The sequence below is a fragment of the Fulmarus glacialis genome, unplaced genomic scaffold (genome assembly GCF_000690835.1).
Source record: "Fulmarus glacialis isolate BGI_N327 unplaced genomic scaffold, ASM69083v1 scaffold16158, whole genome shotgun sequence".
In the NCBI taxonomy this organism is placed as follows: domain Eukaryota; kingdom Metazoa; phylum Chordata; class Aves; order Procellariiformes; family Procellariidae; genus Fulmarus; species Fulmarus glacialis.
The window spans coordinates 1-13,692 of NW_009226478.1; the positions used below are offsets into that span (position 1 = coordinate 1).

General features: G+C 38.6%; 1 protein-coding gene across 1 annotated transcript in view; it reads left to right on the forward strand.

Annotated features, from left to right (window-relative positions):
- Positions 1-10,757: 10,757 nt before the first annotated feature.
- SYT10 (synaptotagmin X) overlaps positions 10,758-13,692 on the forward strand; it is a gene marked incomplete at its 5' end in the record, with an annotated part of 22,357 nt that continues 19,422 nt past the window's right edge. Inside the window, one exon of the mRNA XM_009582823.1 lies at positions 10,758-11,115. Within this exon, the coding sequence (XP_009581118.1) occupies positions 10,758-11,115 (358 nt within the window). The remainder of the gene's footprint in view (positions 11,116-13,692) is intronic.

Here is a 13,692-nt window from a genome sequence, read left to right on the forward strand (position 1 = left end):
GGGGGTCGTAGCGGGCTTCCTCCAGCACGGATCGTGGATTTGTTGTGCTTTGTAAATGCGAACTACCAAGTATGTTCCGATCGCGCACTGTTAGTTGTCTTGGACCGAATCGTAGAAGGTTGTATGAAAATAAAATTACCCTACAAAGCTTGGAAAATTGAGCTCTGAGAAGATTAGTTGCTCTATATGATTTTTAGAGAGTACTGCACAGGAAATCAGTATTAGGTGTCATATAAAACCAAAGTGAGTATATAAACAGGTGGGATGTGAAGGATACAAAAATGTCCCACGAACTAAACCGAGGGTTGCTGTTTAGGAAACTTGAACCTTCAACACTTGCCTTGATATTGCATTGCATACAGTAACAGGATCTTTTTATTAGACATTTCTTCCAAGTCAATGATCTTCTTTTTTTTTTTCATTTGTAAACCCTAACTAACTTGCAATTGTTGGATTAGAAAACAACTGGTATTTAACAGACCAGGGGGGCTTCAAACACTGGGTCCCACATCTCAGCTGAGTTCCTAAATCTCACTTTCTCCTCCTTAAAAGGAAACCATTATTAGATGATGGGTGTCAACTTTATTGGCACACATATTAAATGAAACATTAATAACACTGCCAGTGAGCATATATTAATACTTCCTGGCTCCAGAGGAGGAACAGACACACTGTCGTTGTTGATAATTGACAATATTTTAGTATGTAAACACTTGGATAGACAAGACATAAATATCATTCACATGAATTTTATGAACAGAAAGGTTGTAAATACAGGCTGGAAGAAATGTGATCATTGAAAGGTGAATCATGACATCTCTTCTGCTCTTCAAATGCACATAGAGTTCCTCCTTATCATCTCTATGGATAAAGTTAATGTTGTCCATAGTGTTGAACATCCATAGTTCCTGTTCATTAAAGGTAGAAACGTTAAGTTTCTTCTCCATCATCATTCTGAGAATGAAGCCATAAATGTTTGTGTTTTCCTGAAATATCTTTCTCATACATAGGGTGGTAGCATTTGGCATGAGAGTCCATATCATGTAGCCATATCCTTCTGTGGCTGAGTAAATGCTGCACAGTTCTGGTGTCATGCAGCTGTAGCTGTATGGTAGAGAGGAGGAATGGCTAATTTAGCCCTATCAGTTTTGCTGTCTGTCCCAAACGATGATGTGGGAAGCACCTTCTCAGTGTATGCCCACGCTGGGTGAAACACATCATGGAACCAGTTCAGTTATTTGCTGTCTGTGGCTCCAGCTATAGCAGTGTGTTGGGAATTAGCTCCTGCAACAAGCACTGAAGTGTGTGGAGAAGAAACTACTGTAGTAAGAGTAAGAAGATACTTGAGTTGTAAGGAGGACTTCTGGAAGATGTGGAGAAGATAAAAGACTGTGAGAAGGTTATTACAGAATAATGGTTTACTACTGTATGTTGTTATGTTATAGAATCACAGCTAAACTTTCAATGAAAATCCAAAAAGCAAATAGTCCAGGAGACGGTATAAAGAGGAGAGAAGAGAAAATAATAGTTGGCTATATAGGGATAGCATATTCTGTCTTTAAATGATGGGTTCATTCAGTTTTCCTAATCTCAAAAAGAAGACACCTAAAGTGTCACAAAGATAGCATAAGTAAAAATCACTAATGAGATTTCATTGAAGGAAAGAAGTCTAAAAGATGAAGAGACCCATATTTGGAAAGGAAAGAATAGAGCAAGAAACATTTCAGAAAGTAGAAGAGTAGATGGTATTTCTATTTAATACAAGAATAAAAACATGCTCTGGAAGTTGAAAACGTTAAAAAAGGCAACTAGAACTGCTGTGATATGGTTATGTTGGTGGGTGTGATGATTGCTTTCTGCTCAGCTAGACCGTGAAAAGCAGCCAAGCTTGTCAGAGGAATCAGCTACTTGAGACAAAAGATGCACCACCCAATCACAGGCTCAGAGCAAAACATGAGACAATATTAACCTCGTGACCCAAGAAATTTCACTGGTGAGCAGAGGGGCTGGGTACTGATTTTTTTGATAGTGTAGGTGTCTAGGTATGAGAAAGAAACATAACAAGGATAACAGAATCAAACACAAAGAAGAGGGAGCCAGAGGCACAGGCAGAACAAAAAATGGGAAGTACGGCTTTGGGAAGGCAGAGTACAACAAAATGAAACAACAAAGCAGAAAGGAGAGCTATTCAGGTTTGCTGCTAACCAAAAAATAACATTCATGTGTTTGATTCCTCTTATTCTCAGAGAAATAAGAGTTCGGGCATTCTTTGCAGATGAACAGGATTACATCAAAGAAATGGCTGATTCTTCAATAGTTTTTTCCTCTCAGTGACAACACCACCACCTTAGGACCCTCAATTACTGCTCACTGCTTGGGTCAAGAAGGGGTAATCATATTTAGTGTAATGGATAATTAATCTATGGAACTCCCAGCAAAGAATCTTAATGAGATAAATCATTTTGTAAATTTCTAAGAGCTTTAGACAATTAGTGAAGACACGACATCTGCTGTTATATTTTCTGCCCTGGTAATTACAAGGACTATTAATTCTCTCATCTCAGGGGAATGCTCAAAAGAAAAGATTAGGAAGCTGTTTACAATTATGGTACCTTTATATGGTTAAATGACTATGTCAGCTTTCTTCTGAAGAGTAGAACATTTTTGACAAAATGCTGAATTAGATGTGCAACTGTTTTGTTTTTGTTTTTTTTACACCTCCTTTATTTCCAGTAGATTCGGGCAAAATGATTAAGATGTTTGTCAAATAATAGGAAAAGTTCAGGTGGAAAATAAATGGGAGCTGGATGTACAGGATAGCACCTAACAAAATTTATCTCTAATCCAAGTAAATTATTTTCTAGAAGTGTCCAAAATTCATATATGCAGCTTGGTTATACCTGCATTTTCACTCAGATTATCTGATTAATAAAGGACTCTAATTCATTTTTACCAGTTAAGCATCCCTCCTCTTTTTCAAAGGAACCAAGCACATCAAAGTCCCAGTTGGGAGCATTTCTGAAGGTTAAGCCAATTGCATAGAGTGTAATAAGAGGAGCTTTGGCATCCTGCTCTAAGGACACATGTTTAAAATTCATTGCATGTCCTCTGCGAATGGTGGGCACTTTCTGCTGTCTTTGCTTTTTTTTAGGCCTGCTGGTCCTGCAGAACTTCACGATCTCATTATCAGTTCTCACGGGGACCCGATGTTTATAACAGAGCTGGGAACCCGGTTGCTTCCCTGGCAGGAAGGCATATTTTAGCCATCTAAAGTGGCTAGAGAGTTGTAGAGAGTGATGGTCGCTCTTGCTCTTTTGCTTGTCAGACAATTAATTTTTTTAAGTTTACCATGCAAAGAGCATCAGCTTCTACAGGTTCATTTGTTATTCATCTAAATTCATCTACGCACAATTATTGTATTACCATAGAAGTTTAACCTACTACGTTTCTAACCCTACCCCTGATCGACAGTTTACTACAGAAGTATAGAGGGAGTAAGAAAACACTGGAGCATCCTGTGCGTGGCCATTCTGTAATACAGTCTCGCTCTTCCCTGAAGAGCAATGTCATGAGTTCTCCTGCTGTAGTTGGTGTGAGTCTCCTGTTGGCTGTCAGCTGCTTCCCTGACAGCTCTCAACCTGCTGATGGTAGCTGATGGTTTACATTTAGTCTTGGCTCCTTTAAACATGTGTGTGCGTGCACGCATTTGCACGCACGTGCTTAGAATATAAGCTGTAGGTATACTTACACTGCCTGGATACATTTAGGGCTGAGAAAGAACAGATTTACCCAGTAGTGTGCTTGCAAGTTCTTCTCAACTGTGCCAAAGCAAGCATGAAGGGGACCAGAAATGGCTTGAATGAATGTGAAGACTACTGTCATCAGTGTAGGACTGTCATACAAGAAAGGAACATTCTTCTTCATGAGAAAGTAACTGTTGTGTGAAACAGTTGAGCATTCTGTTACAGCGAAATGTGATAAAATTAAACAATAAACATCTGAACAGTTAACAGAACCGATCAAATTATTTATGATATAGCTCATCGCCTGGTCAGAACAAAGTTACTAGTTTTGGGGGAAAAAAAGTACTGAGTTACTGAAAAATATGGTTTACAAAATCACTGTTAACAAGCTGTGAAAGCCAGTAATGCATCTAATTCAGCAGCGTAAAGGTAGAACAGAGGGGTAAACATACCACAGAGACCAGATTTATTTACTGTAATGGTGAAGGCAGTCACAACAATGCGGAAGTGCTCAACATACAGGCAGCAGTGATACACAGTAAAAGCAAGAGTTTTACGAAATAATCTTCCTCCGTACACGTTTTGCAAAGAAATGCAGATGAAAAATACAGAAACTGTTATAGCAGCTGGAGGACAAATCTGTAATGATGAAGATAAAGAGACGCAATGTTTTGCTGGGTCTCATCATATGCGTGAGATGTTCGTTATATGATGCTGGGTAAGAATAAACATAACCATGACAATTCAAAAATGACACTTGAGCTGTGTGAACTGTGTTACAGCTATGGCATGCCTATGATTAATGGCAGTCCAGTGTGCTGGACTGTGTTTTCATTTCATTTTCCTGTCTGAAAGAGGATAATGAGGTTTTCTTGCAGATGCTTACAGAGACATCCTCGCAAGTGTGAGAGCAGCATGGGACCAAGCCCAAAGCTGGATTTTGTTTAATGGAAGGCAAGGGGAGCAGATGTGGGTTGAGCAGAGATGGGAGTTACCTCCTATTGAGATTAAGTGAGAGTTAACAAGTAGGAAAGTAGGTAGGCCAGAAAAGCCTCAGAAGTGGAGACAAATAATTTACATTTGGTGTGTTAGAGAGGAGAGGCCAATGTGCAGTGCAACATCTTTTGCTTCTTATACTGCAGGCAAAACACGATGACCCAGTCAGGCAAAAGTGAGAGCCATCTTCTCTAGTTACATACAGCACATAAATCATGTACTGAGGCTCATGAATACACAGCTGTTGTGGCAAATTCCTTCTGATTTCTGGAAAACAGAAGGTAATGTGGGCTAGGAGAAGGGTAATAAGCTTTTGGGAAATACCCTGTATCTGCTGTACATCACGTAATCTGAAGTCCCGTACATGGAGTTTGAAATGGCAAAAGAGGGCATTCCATTTGTGGTTGGACAGATACAGATTATCAGATGCATTAATAAATAACATAACTTAGATAAAATTATTTTGACAAGAGATTAGTAATTTTATGTGCTGTAATCGTGTAATCACAGTGATACCTGGCTTCATTTGATTCCCTTACTGTCAAGAAACATGCTACCATAGAGCTCTGTTAGCATTAAGCAGTGATATACCAGCCAGTAGATGGTGATGACTGTTTTGAACAAATTCAGACATCAGAGTGAATTAACAGCCTAGGAGGGAACACATTCACAACAGGGCTAGAGTCAGAAGATCTGTGGAAGATCTTCAAAGTATGTTTCTCCATGAGAACAGGAGAGGAGATCACACGTAGACTTTTAAGTGAAAGGCTATTTTTGCTGTTTGAAATTTAAGTTGGGTGTTTTGACAGGTTCAGGTTATGAGAGAAAATACAAGACTGCACCTGCCACTTTCTGAGGCACACTAAAGCATTATATCCCCATCTGCAGGGATTTGGACGAAACAGAGGTAATTGTGGAAGATCTGCTAATGCCAAGTAAAAATGAGCACCAGCAACTTTTTATGTTCTTCAGATTTCCCCAAGGAAAACTGTACAGTAGAAATGATGGGTTGGACCAACTAGCTCATATATATGGGGATAAGGGAGACTTACTGGACCCAGACCTTTTATAATTGATAAAGCTCCTGCTTCCCTCCAAATCCTAGAAAACCAGAGACATATTAATTTATCTGATTGAGCTGATTCCTGATATTCCGGGCACAAGAGTTCCCTTTGGAGTGGTCGCTATGGAAAGAGAGGCTGATGAACAAGAGAACAAATTAAAAGTTAAAGAAAAATATGTTTGAAAAAAGTTACAGAGACATTGTACTTCAAATATTTAAGAGAAACAAGATCAGATATAGACCAAGAGGTGTGTCAAAAGACAATATAATCCCCTTTTTTTCCAGGGGTTCCTTTCCCCCTGTTCCTTTGCTGGTAAGAGTACGTTCTCTTTAGCCTGGTCCACATCAGACACATGCCTGCCCCTTATACACCCAGGCAGCTATGTCACAGCACTATCTGGTCTCTCTCTCCATTCAAGATCCTGGGTTTGTGGAGTATGTTTTCCCAAAGTTAAACATCAAGGGGCATATGCTGTCAGGGCACTGACTAAAATGTAAATGAACTTAATTCGGTTTGGAAATGGAAGTCTGCCAATATGCATGTTTGCGAATGGATTCATGGGCAGAACTTTTCTGAAACAAGTTTCAAACAACAAATTGTTTGAAGCCATAGTACAGAAACCATTGCTGAAAACATTCCCTAGCATCCAGAAAAAAGATTAAGATGTTTCTGAAGTACTTGTCTAATATGAAAGACTGGCTGTGAAGGAGCTTCTCATGGTGGAAATGTTTCTGAGGATATTTATAAAAAATGCAGAGAGATTTTGAGGTAAATAAAATTTATGCACTTCCCAAATAGACATGCCTTTCTCAAATGAGACATATAAAATTGTCCAAAATTCCATATCTTGAAGGACTAGTTTTAAATAGAAAACCATGAGGAAACAGGATACTTTCTTTCAGTTATGAAATTTTATCAAGACTATGAAGATGACATTAAGGACAGAGGTCAGTAAAGGAAGATCACCAGGAGTGAAATGGTAACTCCATTGAAGTCGCTGGAAGATCTCCCACTGATCAGAAGTGGGTGTGTGAGAAAGAGGATTTTCTTCACATTCCTGAGTTTGAGAGCATGAGAGCAGGAATATGCTGCATGTCCAGGTGAATACTCAGAAATATGTCCTGTTCTGCGCTAATGTGTAGCATCGAAGACAAGCTGCAATTACCAGTTCAGAAAAAGAGTTGTCAAACAACTGCTTGTAGTTCGAGATGATTTTTTTCTTCCTTTGTACCAGAGACCAGTCAGAACATTGTTTACAATGTTGGCAATTAACGTTGTCCCAGCAGAGTGAGTATATCTCCTTCTGCCTCTAAAAACTTAGGCAGTCTTTGAATTTGTCACCAGTTCTACATCTTTAAATAATATTTACATATGTGAAGCGCAACCCTGGTCTGATGACACACCCATCCTTCAATACCCATTTTCCTTCCCAACCCGGTTTCCTTGGCAGGGATGTGAAGAAACTCCTAGTCTGCAGAACTGTCTCTTCATGTTTTGTATTCTTAAACCAAACTTCCTATAAAAAGGTAATATAAGAGTCATATCCAGTCTAACACGCAAAGAGTCTGGGAAGCTCCATTTGACTGCTCTTCTACAGATTATTTCAGTCTTCATGTAACAGCAAATCTCTCATAATTGCTTAATTGAGTGACTGTCAGAAGTGAGGAAATGAAGCAATATACTTTTTATGTCAATTTATATGTCATACTGATTGTTTTTTAGCAGTTATGGCAGTAAATGTAATTAAATACTTTTTTTTGTAATGAACTGGTTTTTTGGTCAAATTCCTCGCAATTAAATATTTCATATTTCCGTTTAAGTATTTGTTGTATTTGTTGTATTATGAAGTACAATATGTGAGGTTGTTTATTTTATTAGTAAAATAGCAAAAATGGAGACTGTAATTTGTACAACTGTTTGTAGAATTAGCTCCTTTTCTCTGCTCTTGAGACTTCAGATGTGTTTCATGTGATTATTTTAGGGCTATAAAACATACATCTTCTGTAAAGATTTTGGAAGTGACTTAGAATTTGAAATAGTTTAATGGAAATACAGAAAAAAAGCTTAGAGAAAGTTGAGGTATGGGAGTAGGTGTTGAAAGGAGACACCAAGTTATTTGAAGGCTTGAAAAATGTCTTGCAGTGAAAAACTTAAAATAGAATTGGCTAGAAATGCTTTGATGGAATGTTTTTTAGCTGATAGTATCTATTCATCAAATTGAAACTCTGCTGGAAGGGATCAATTTTCTTATTTCTGGTTTTGAAATGTTTCCAGCAGTTTTAAAGTTGTTAAAACATCCTGTTTCAACATTTTCTAAATGAAAAAAAAAAAACAAACCAATTTTCAGTTCTAAAAGCTTTTCTCTCAAAATGTAACCTAATTATGCCAACCATCTCTAAACTGAGCTGGAAATATTGCAAATGACCCAAAATTGAATTGCTTCTTGTCCTCTTTTTTTTATTTCTGATAGATCATCAACATTTTCACGAGTTCTACTTTATGTCAGGCTTTGAGAATGGAGAAATATTTTGTCCAGCTTGATTGAAAATTCAGCTGGTTGAGTTTATCAAAAAAGTTCCTTCAGTGGGGCATACTTCCGTATTAATATATTAAATTCACTTATGACCATTCTCTGGCACTGTGGCCAACTCATATGTAAGAGCCTCTCTCCACGCTATTAAAGTCTGTCATCTGCTGAAACAGAAGAGCCACGTCCAAACCACCTATTAAGAATGATCATTGGTCTACTCTAGTTCCCTGATCCATGCCCAGAAATTGGCTGGGAGGGTATAAACTGGCCCAGTTTAAAACTGTTCCAGGGACTGGTATAGGCAATTGAGTTTCAAGTCCTGGGTTTGTTTCCTGGCACAGTTTATTTGTATTTTGTATAGGCATGTCTTATGAAGCATGTCATATCTTTTAATCTCTCATACAAAGACATGAAAGAAGCAATGACTGTAAATTAGAACGACAAAAATACAAATCAGAAATACCAATTTGCAACGAAGTGATTAACCGTTGAAACAAGGTGTAAACTCAGCAGCTCTTAATGTCTTTTCTTGTTGTCAAGATAGGACAGTCTGCTGCAGAACACGCGCAAGCCAAGTAAAAATTACTGGGCTCAGGAAGGATATCAGGGTAAACAGTAGATTAAACCAAATAGCCTAATAATTCCTACTGGGGATAAATTATCTAGAAAAATCATATGCAAAAGTATTATTTGCTTCCTGTGTTACATTATTATTAGATATAATTATGCATCCATTCATTTTATGGAAGCATCTTAAATCAGAATTTGCCGTACAAATTTCTTATTAAGCTGACATGCATATTCCAAGGGCTACATTTTAACATTTAACTACAGGCAGAAAAGGAGGACACTTTTCTCAGGACTGGCAGGGAATGGTCAAGGAGGCATACTTCTGTTCAAGGGCAGCAGCTTGTGCCAAACTCTTTAAATCAAGAAGCACATCCTCTGCCAATTCCCCCATGACACTGGCCAGGATGTATATGAAGTAAGGTTGAGGAGAACTGTATCTTTCAAATCTCCAGACAAGAAACATTTTCTATTTGCTTTTGCTATTCTCATGCATTTTCATGTTGAATGGGTCTTAAGCTTAGTGTTTGTTACTGAGAGTTGTATCTGATATTATGTATTAATAAAGAAAACGTTCCCAAATTTTTTACCGGAATCTTCATCTCTCAAAGGGACCTGTGAGGTACATACCGTTCCATGGAGCTAATACATACCTAGAGGACTATTTTTCTTCCTGTGATCCTCTAGAAAAAATACGCTCAAATTCTCGTTGCACTTTTCCACTGGTTCAGTTTAGTAGCCTGGAGCCTGGAGCTGTGGATACAAAATATTAGCTGTTGAACTGTCAAAACTTGTTGTAACAAGCAGCAGCAGCCATTGCTTGAGGGATATTTAAGCAGGGTTTATTGAATACTTTTAAAGTGTACAAAAGGCTCTTTTCAAAAGGAAAGGGATTTTTTTAGTTGTATTTTATAATATTACATGATACTGGAAAAATCAAACTGAAACATGTCACATAGAATAAAACTCCTAATTAGGGCTCAACTGGCATTTCTGGTGATCCACCATCTCCTAAAATGCAAGTCTGTTCACAGAATTCCGTTGGTAGGAAATCTGTTCTCCTATCTTTGGCCGTGCTATTGGATGTGCTAACTAATTGTGTCAGAAAAAGTCAAATACAGGGCAGCAGGGGTAGCTAAGTGTACAGTATGGTCTCTGTACAACTCAGGGCATTGTACAGTGTACTCTGAAGCCAGCTGCTTTCAGCACTTTCAGAGCAGAATTTTAGATACCGATATATATGTGCTGTCTTGATCTAACACAGTCTTGGTCCAGAGCTTAAGATTTAACTCTGGAAATTTCTTATTTATGACATACTTTATCCTGTCCCTATTTATGCCACTTAAATGTTAGGTTTTAATGTGTTTCTGAAGCAGTTAGCACTCAGAGTCAAAAGTGTGGCAAGTCCTGAAGAAATCTGTGTATCAGCCTGGCAGTTTAGGACTGGCCTATCTTCATGTGCACCTATAGAAAATGCTGACTGTGGTTTAATTTTTTCAGCAAGATGTGTTACTGAGCAGACACCCTTTGACAGCAATGGCTAGGAGTATTTGGGACCATTTGGGTAGTCCCTTACTTCCTGAGAAGTCTGACTGAGTGCATGGCTAGTGGTAGAGATACTGGCCCCTGGCCTGAACAACAATTAGTCAAGAATTTGTGAAACAGATATTAGAGAATGATAGTGTTTTAAAGGTACAGGCCTAGATGTCAAAAAGGAAAAGAACATCAAATAGGACTTCAAAGCTCTATACAAGATAATGATCGAAATGCTTCTATCTCCTTACCTGTGTCATTTTTAATTTTTTTTTCTCTCCATGTTTGTCTGTCGTGATGATCTTTGTTTCTAATTCCTTGCAGACATCTCAGTCAGTCTGTTAGCAGTAGTCGTCAGCTTCTGCGGGCTCGCCTTGCTGGTAGTCTCGCTTTTTGTCTTTTGGAAGTTGTGTTGGCCCTGCTGGAGAAGCAAACCTCTCACTTCCAATGCCAGTAATGTCCCTCAGAGCAACTCCAGTGCTCCTACGGAAGTTTTTGAGACCAGTGAGAAAAAGGAAGTTAAAGAAAATGGGAAGCCTACAACAAAGGTACTTGAAGCTGCATTGAAAATTAGCCACACTTCACCTGATATACCAGCAGAGGTCCAGAATGCACTGAAAGAGCATCTGATCAGACATGCACGCATGCAGAGGCAGATCACTGAGCCCACATCGTCATCACGGTAAGTCAGGGGCACTTGTGTTTGTGATATGTTTCCTGGGAACAGGTAGAGCCAGAATGCTCTGCTGAAAATTTCCAGGATCCTGGATTATCCACTGACTTCTTAGCAGTTATGGGTGAAACAGCAGTCACGTGAAGGCAAAGCCACAGTGTCCTTTCAACAGGATATTCTAAAACATATGGTGTACCTTCAGTTACATCATTATTTTAACATATGAAGATCAAATCTATGTCTTCTACTACTTTGTAAATACATATGTTGCTACTTTAAGCATTTCCATTTTAGGTTTTGTGTATAGGAAAATCCACTTCAGTGTTATTTTTTTAAAGTATTGCAAGTCTAGTTTTTCACAGAGTTATTTTTATAGATACAGCAGTTTCTTTTGCAGATGAAAGGTTCCCTCTCCACTAAATAAATGACAGATTTGTTGTTGATGGCACATTTCTTTAAGACATGGTTTGCCACTTACAAAAAAGTTAAAATCCCAATCTAAGAATGTAGATTCTTATGGACTGATCTTAAAGCAGTAGAGATTCTATATAGATCTTTAAGTAAATGACAAGCATGCAGTATTCCTGAAGTTATTTCTTTTGTATTAAGGTGGAGGACACAAACTTTTATTTTCTCTCAGGTAGTGCTTTATATTGAAAAATAGTGAAGACGTGTGCGGTGACCTATAGTTTCAAACAGGATTTTCTTCAAATACAGTCAGCAAATTTAATGCATGGAAAACAAACAGTGAACTGCAAAGATCACTTTCTACATAAAAAAAGGGAACGCTTTATAAACAAAGAATGGGAAAATGAAGGCTAAAGAAGGCACCTGAAGTATTGCATAATGCTGTAAATTAGAATACAAATACTGTATAGGAAGTAGCTTTCCCTCAATAAACCATGTGCTAAATGAACACATGCTACCAAAGCAAAAAAAAAAAAGGTTCACATTCACAATAATCATTGGAGACGCAAGATTGGAGAAGACACATGCTGTACATTTAGTGGGCACGTACTTTGCTGGCCTTCTGTGAGTCCCTTTGCCAGCTCGGTGCGCAATGAGGTGGTGAGTGCTGAAGTGCTTTTTCCCAGCTATTCCAACAGTGTGGAACAGCCATCAGGCAACCACAGGAGGCTCCCAAAAATGAAAGCGCTCCAGCAGGGGAGGTCTTACCGACTTTGGCAGCTGAACCGTCTCCTGAATGATGAGACTGTACAGCTGGCTTTGAGCCACATTGCCCTGGCTATGCCTGGCTCCAGCTACTGTATCCATCTGCTAAGAGAGGGAGCGCAGTATCCAAGCCACTCTGAGGAACATTTCCAAAATACTGGGACAACAGCTTTGAAATCGTAACTGTTATACTAAACACAGAGGGACCAAAATTGATACAGCTTAGCGTGACAAGGATATTACACAACTTGCTATTACCTAATAGGATATTATTTGGAAGAGTTTTATCCATCATGCACCAACAGGTAAATCTGTAGGTAATCAAACTGTCTGACTTCCTGAACAGACAGAAGAAATAGCTGGCTGGCAAATGGACTTGAATAGTCCCTGTGGTACTATAGGGGAAGAAAGAAGTTCCAGGGACATGATCCAGAGCTACTTCAGGCTGTGAAAATATTCCCACGGACCTCTAGAGTGATTTGGGCTGGGATCTAAATGCATATAAAATATCTGTGAAGCCAAGGACAGTTTTACAAAACTAAAACCTGCCATCAATCCTACTCTTTCTGCATATGTTGGTAACTTTGTAAGGGAGCTTTTTCTTCTTATCCTCTCTAGATTATCAGGGTTAAATCTCTCCTGAGAGGGAAGTTCCTTTGCTTTGAGTAATCCTGATTGTCCCACCTTAGCCAATTAATAGCAAGGTGTTTGGAGACATCACCTTCCTTTACAGTTTGCTGAAAAACTCTGCACCCTTGCTACAAAACATGTTTAGAATGAGATGTGTCTTAAAAATTATGCAGAAATGGGCCTTTCTGTGTTTGTAAATGCATTTTTTCTATACCCCTGCCTGCCTTAAGGGAGTCTTAACCTTCTGACAGCCCATATTAATTATTGCTGCCAAGAATATCATGTATGAGATGAAGGCTGGACATTTAGACCAGCTTTCTGGATTAATCCTCCATTCTGTCGCAGAATGTTGGATCACAAAACAATAAAACCTGACTCTGGTGTCCTTCATTGGGGACCTCTAAATAAAGGGGAGCCATTAGCAGATACAGAGGTAGCAGAACTTTCTCTTGCACCATCTTTGATGCAACACTGCTTTGTTTTACTCAGGAGTCCTGAGTGATCCAAATGCACCATCTCCTAAATGTATTCCATTGACAAAGGATCTAAAAGAAATATTTGCTGTCTGATTCGTCTCCTTTACACTGATCTCACCTGAGCTGGGGCAAATAAAAGGGTTGTAACCAGTTCTGTGATAGGTTCATGCACCCATCAGCTCTTAATAAAAGAAATGGAATCATATTAAGTCATTGTAATTCAAGCATAAGGATTTTAAGAAGCCATTCAGAGCAATAATAAAATGTGCCTGATCACTTTTTATAGACTGTACATTTAACATGAAGA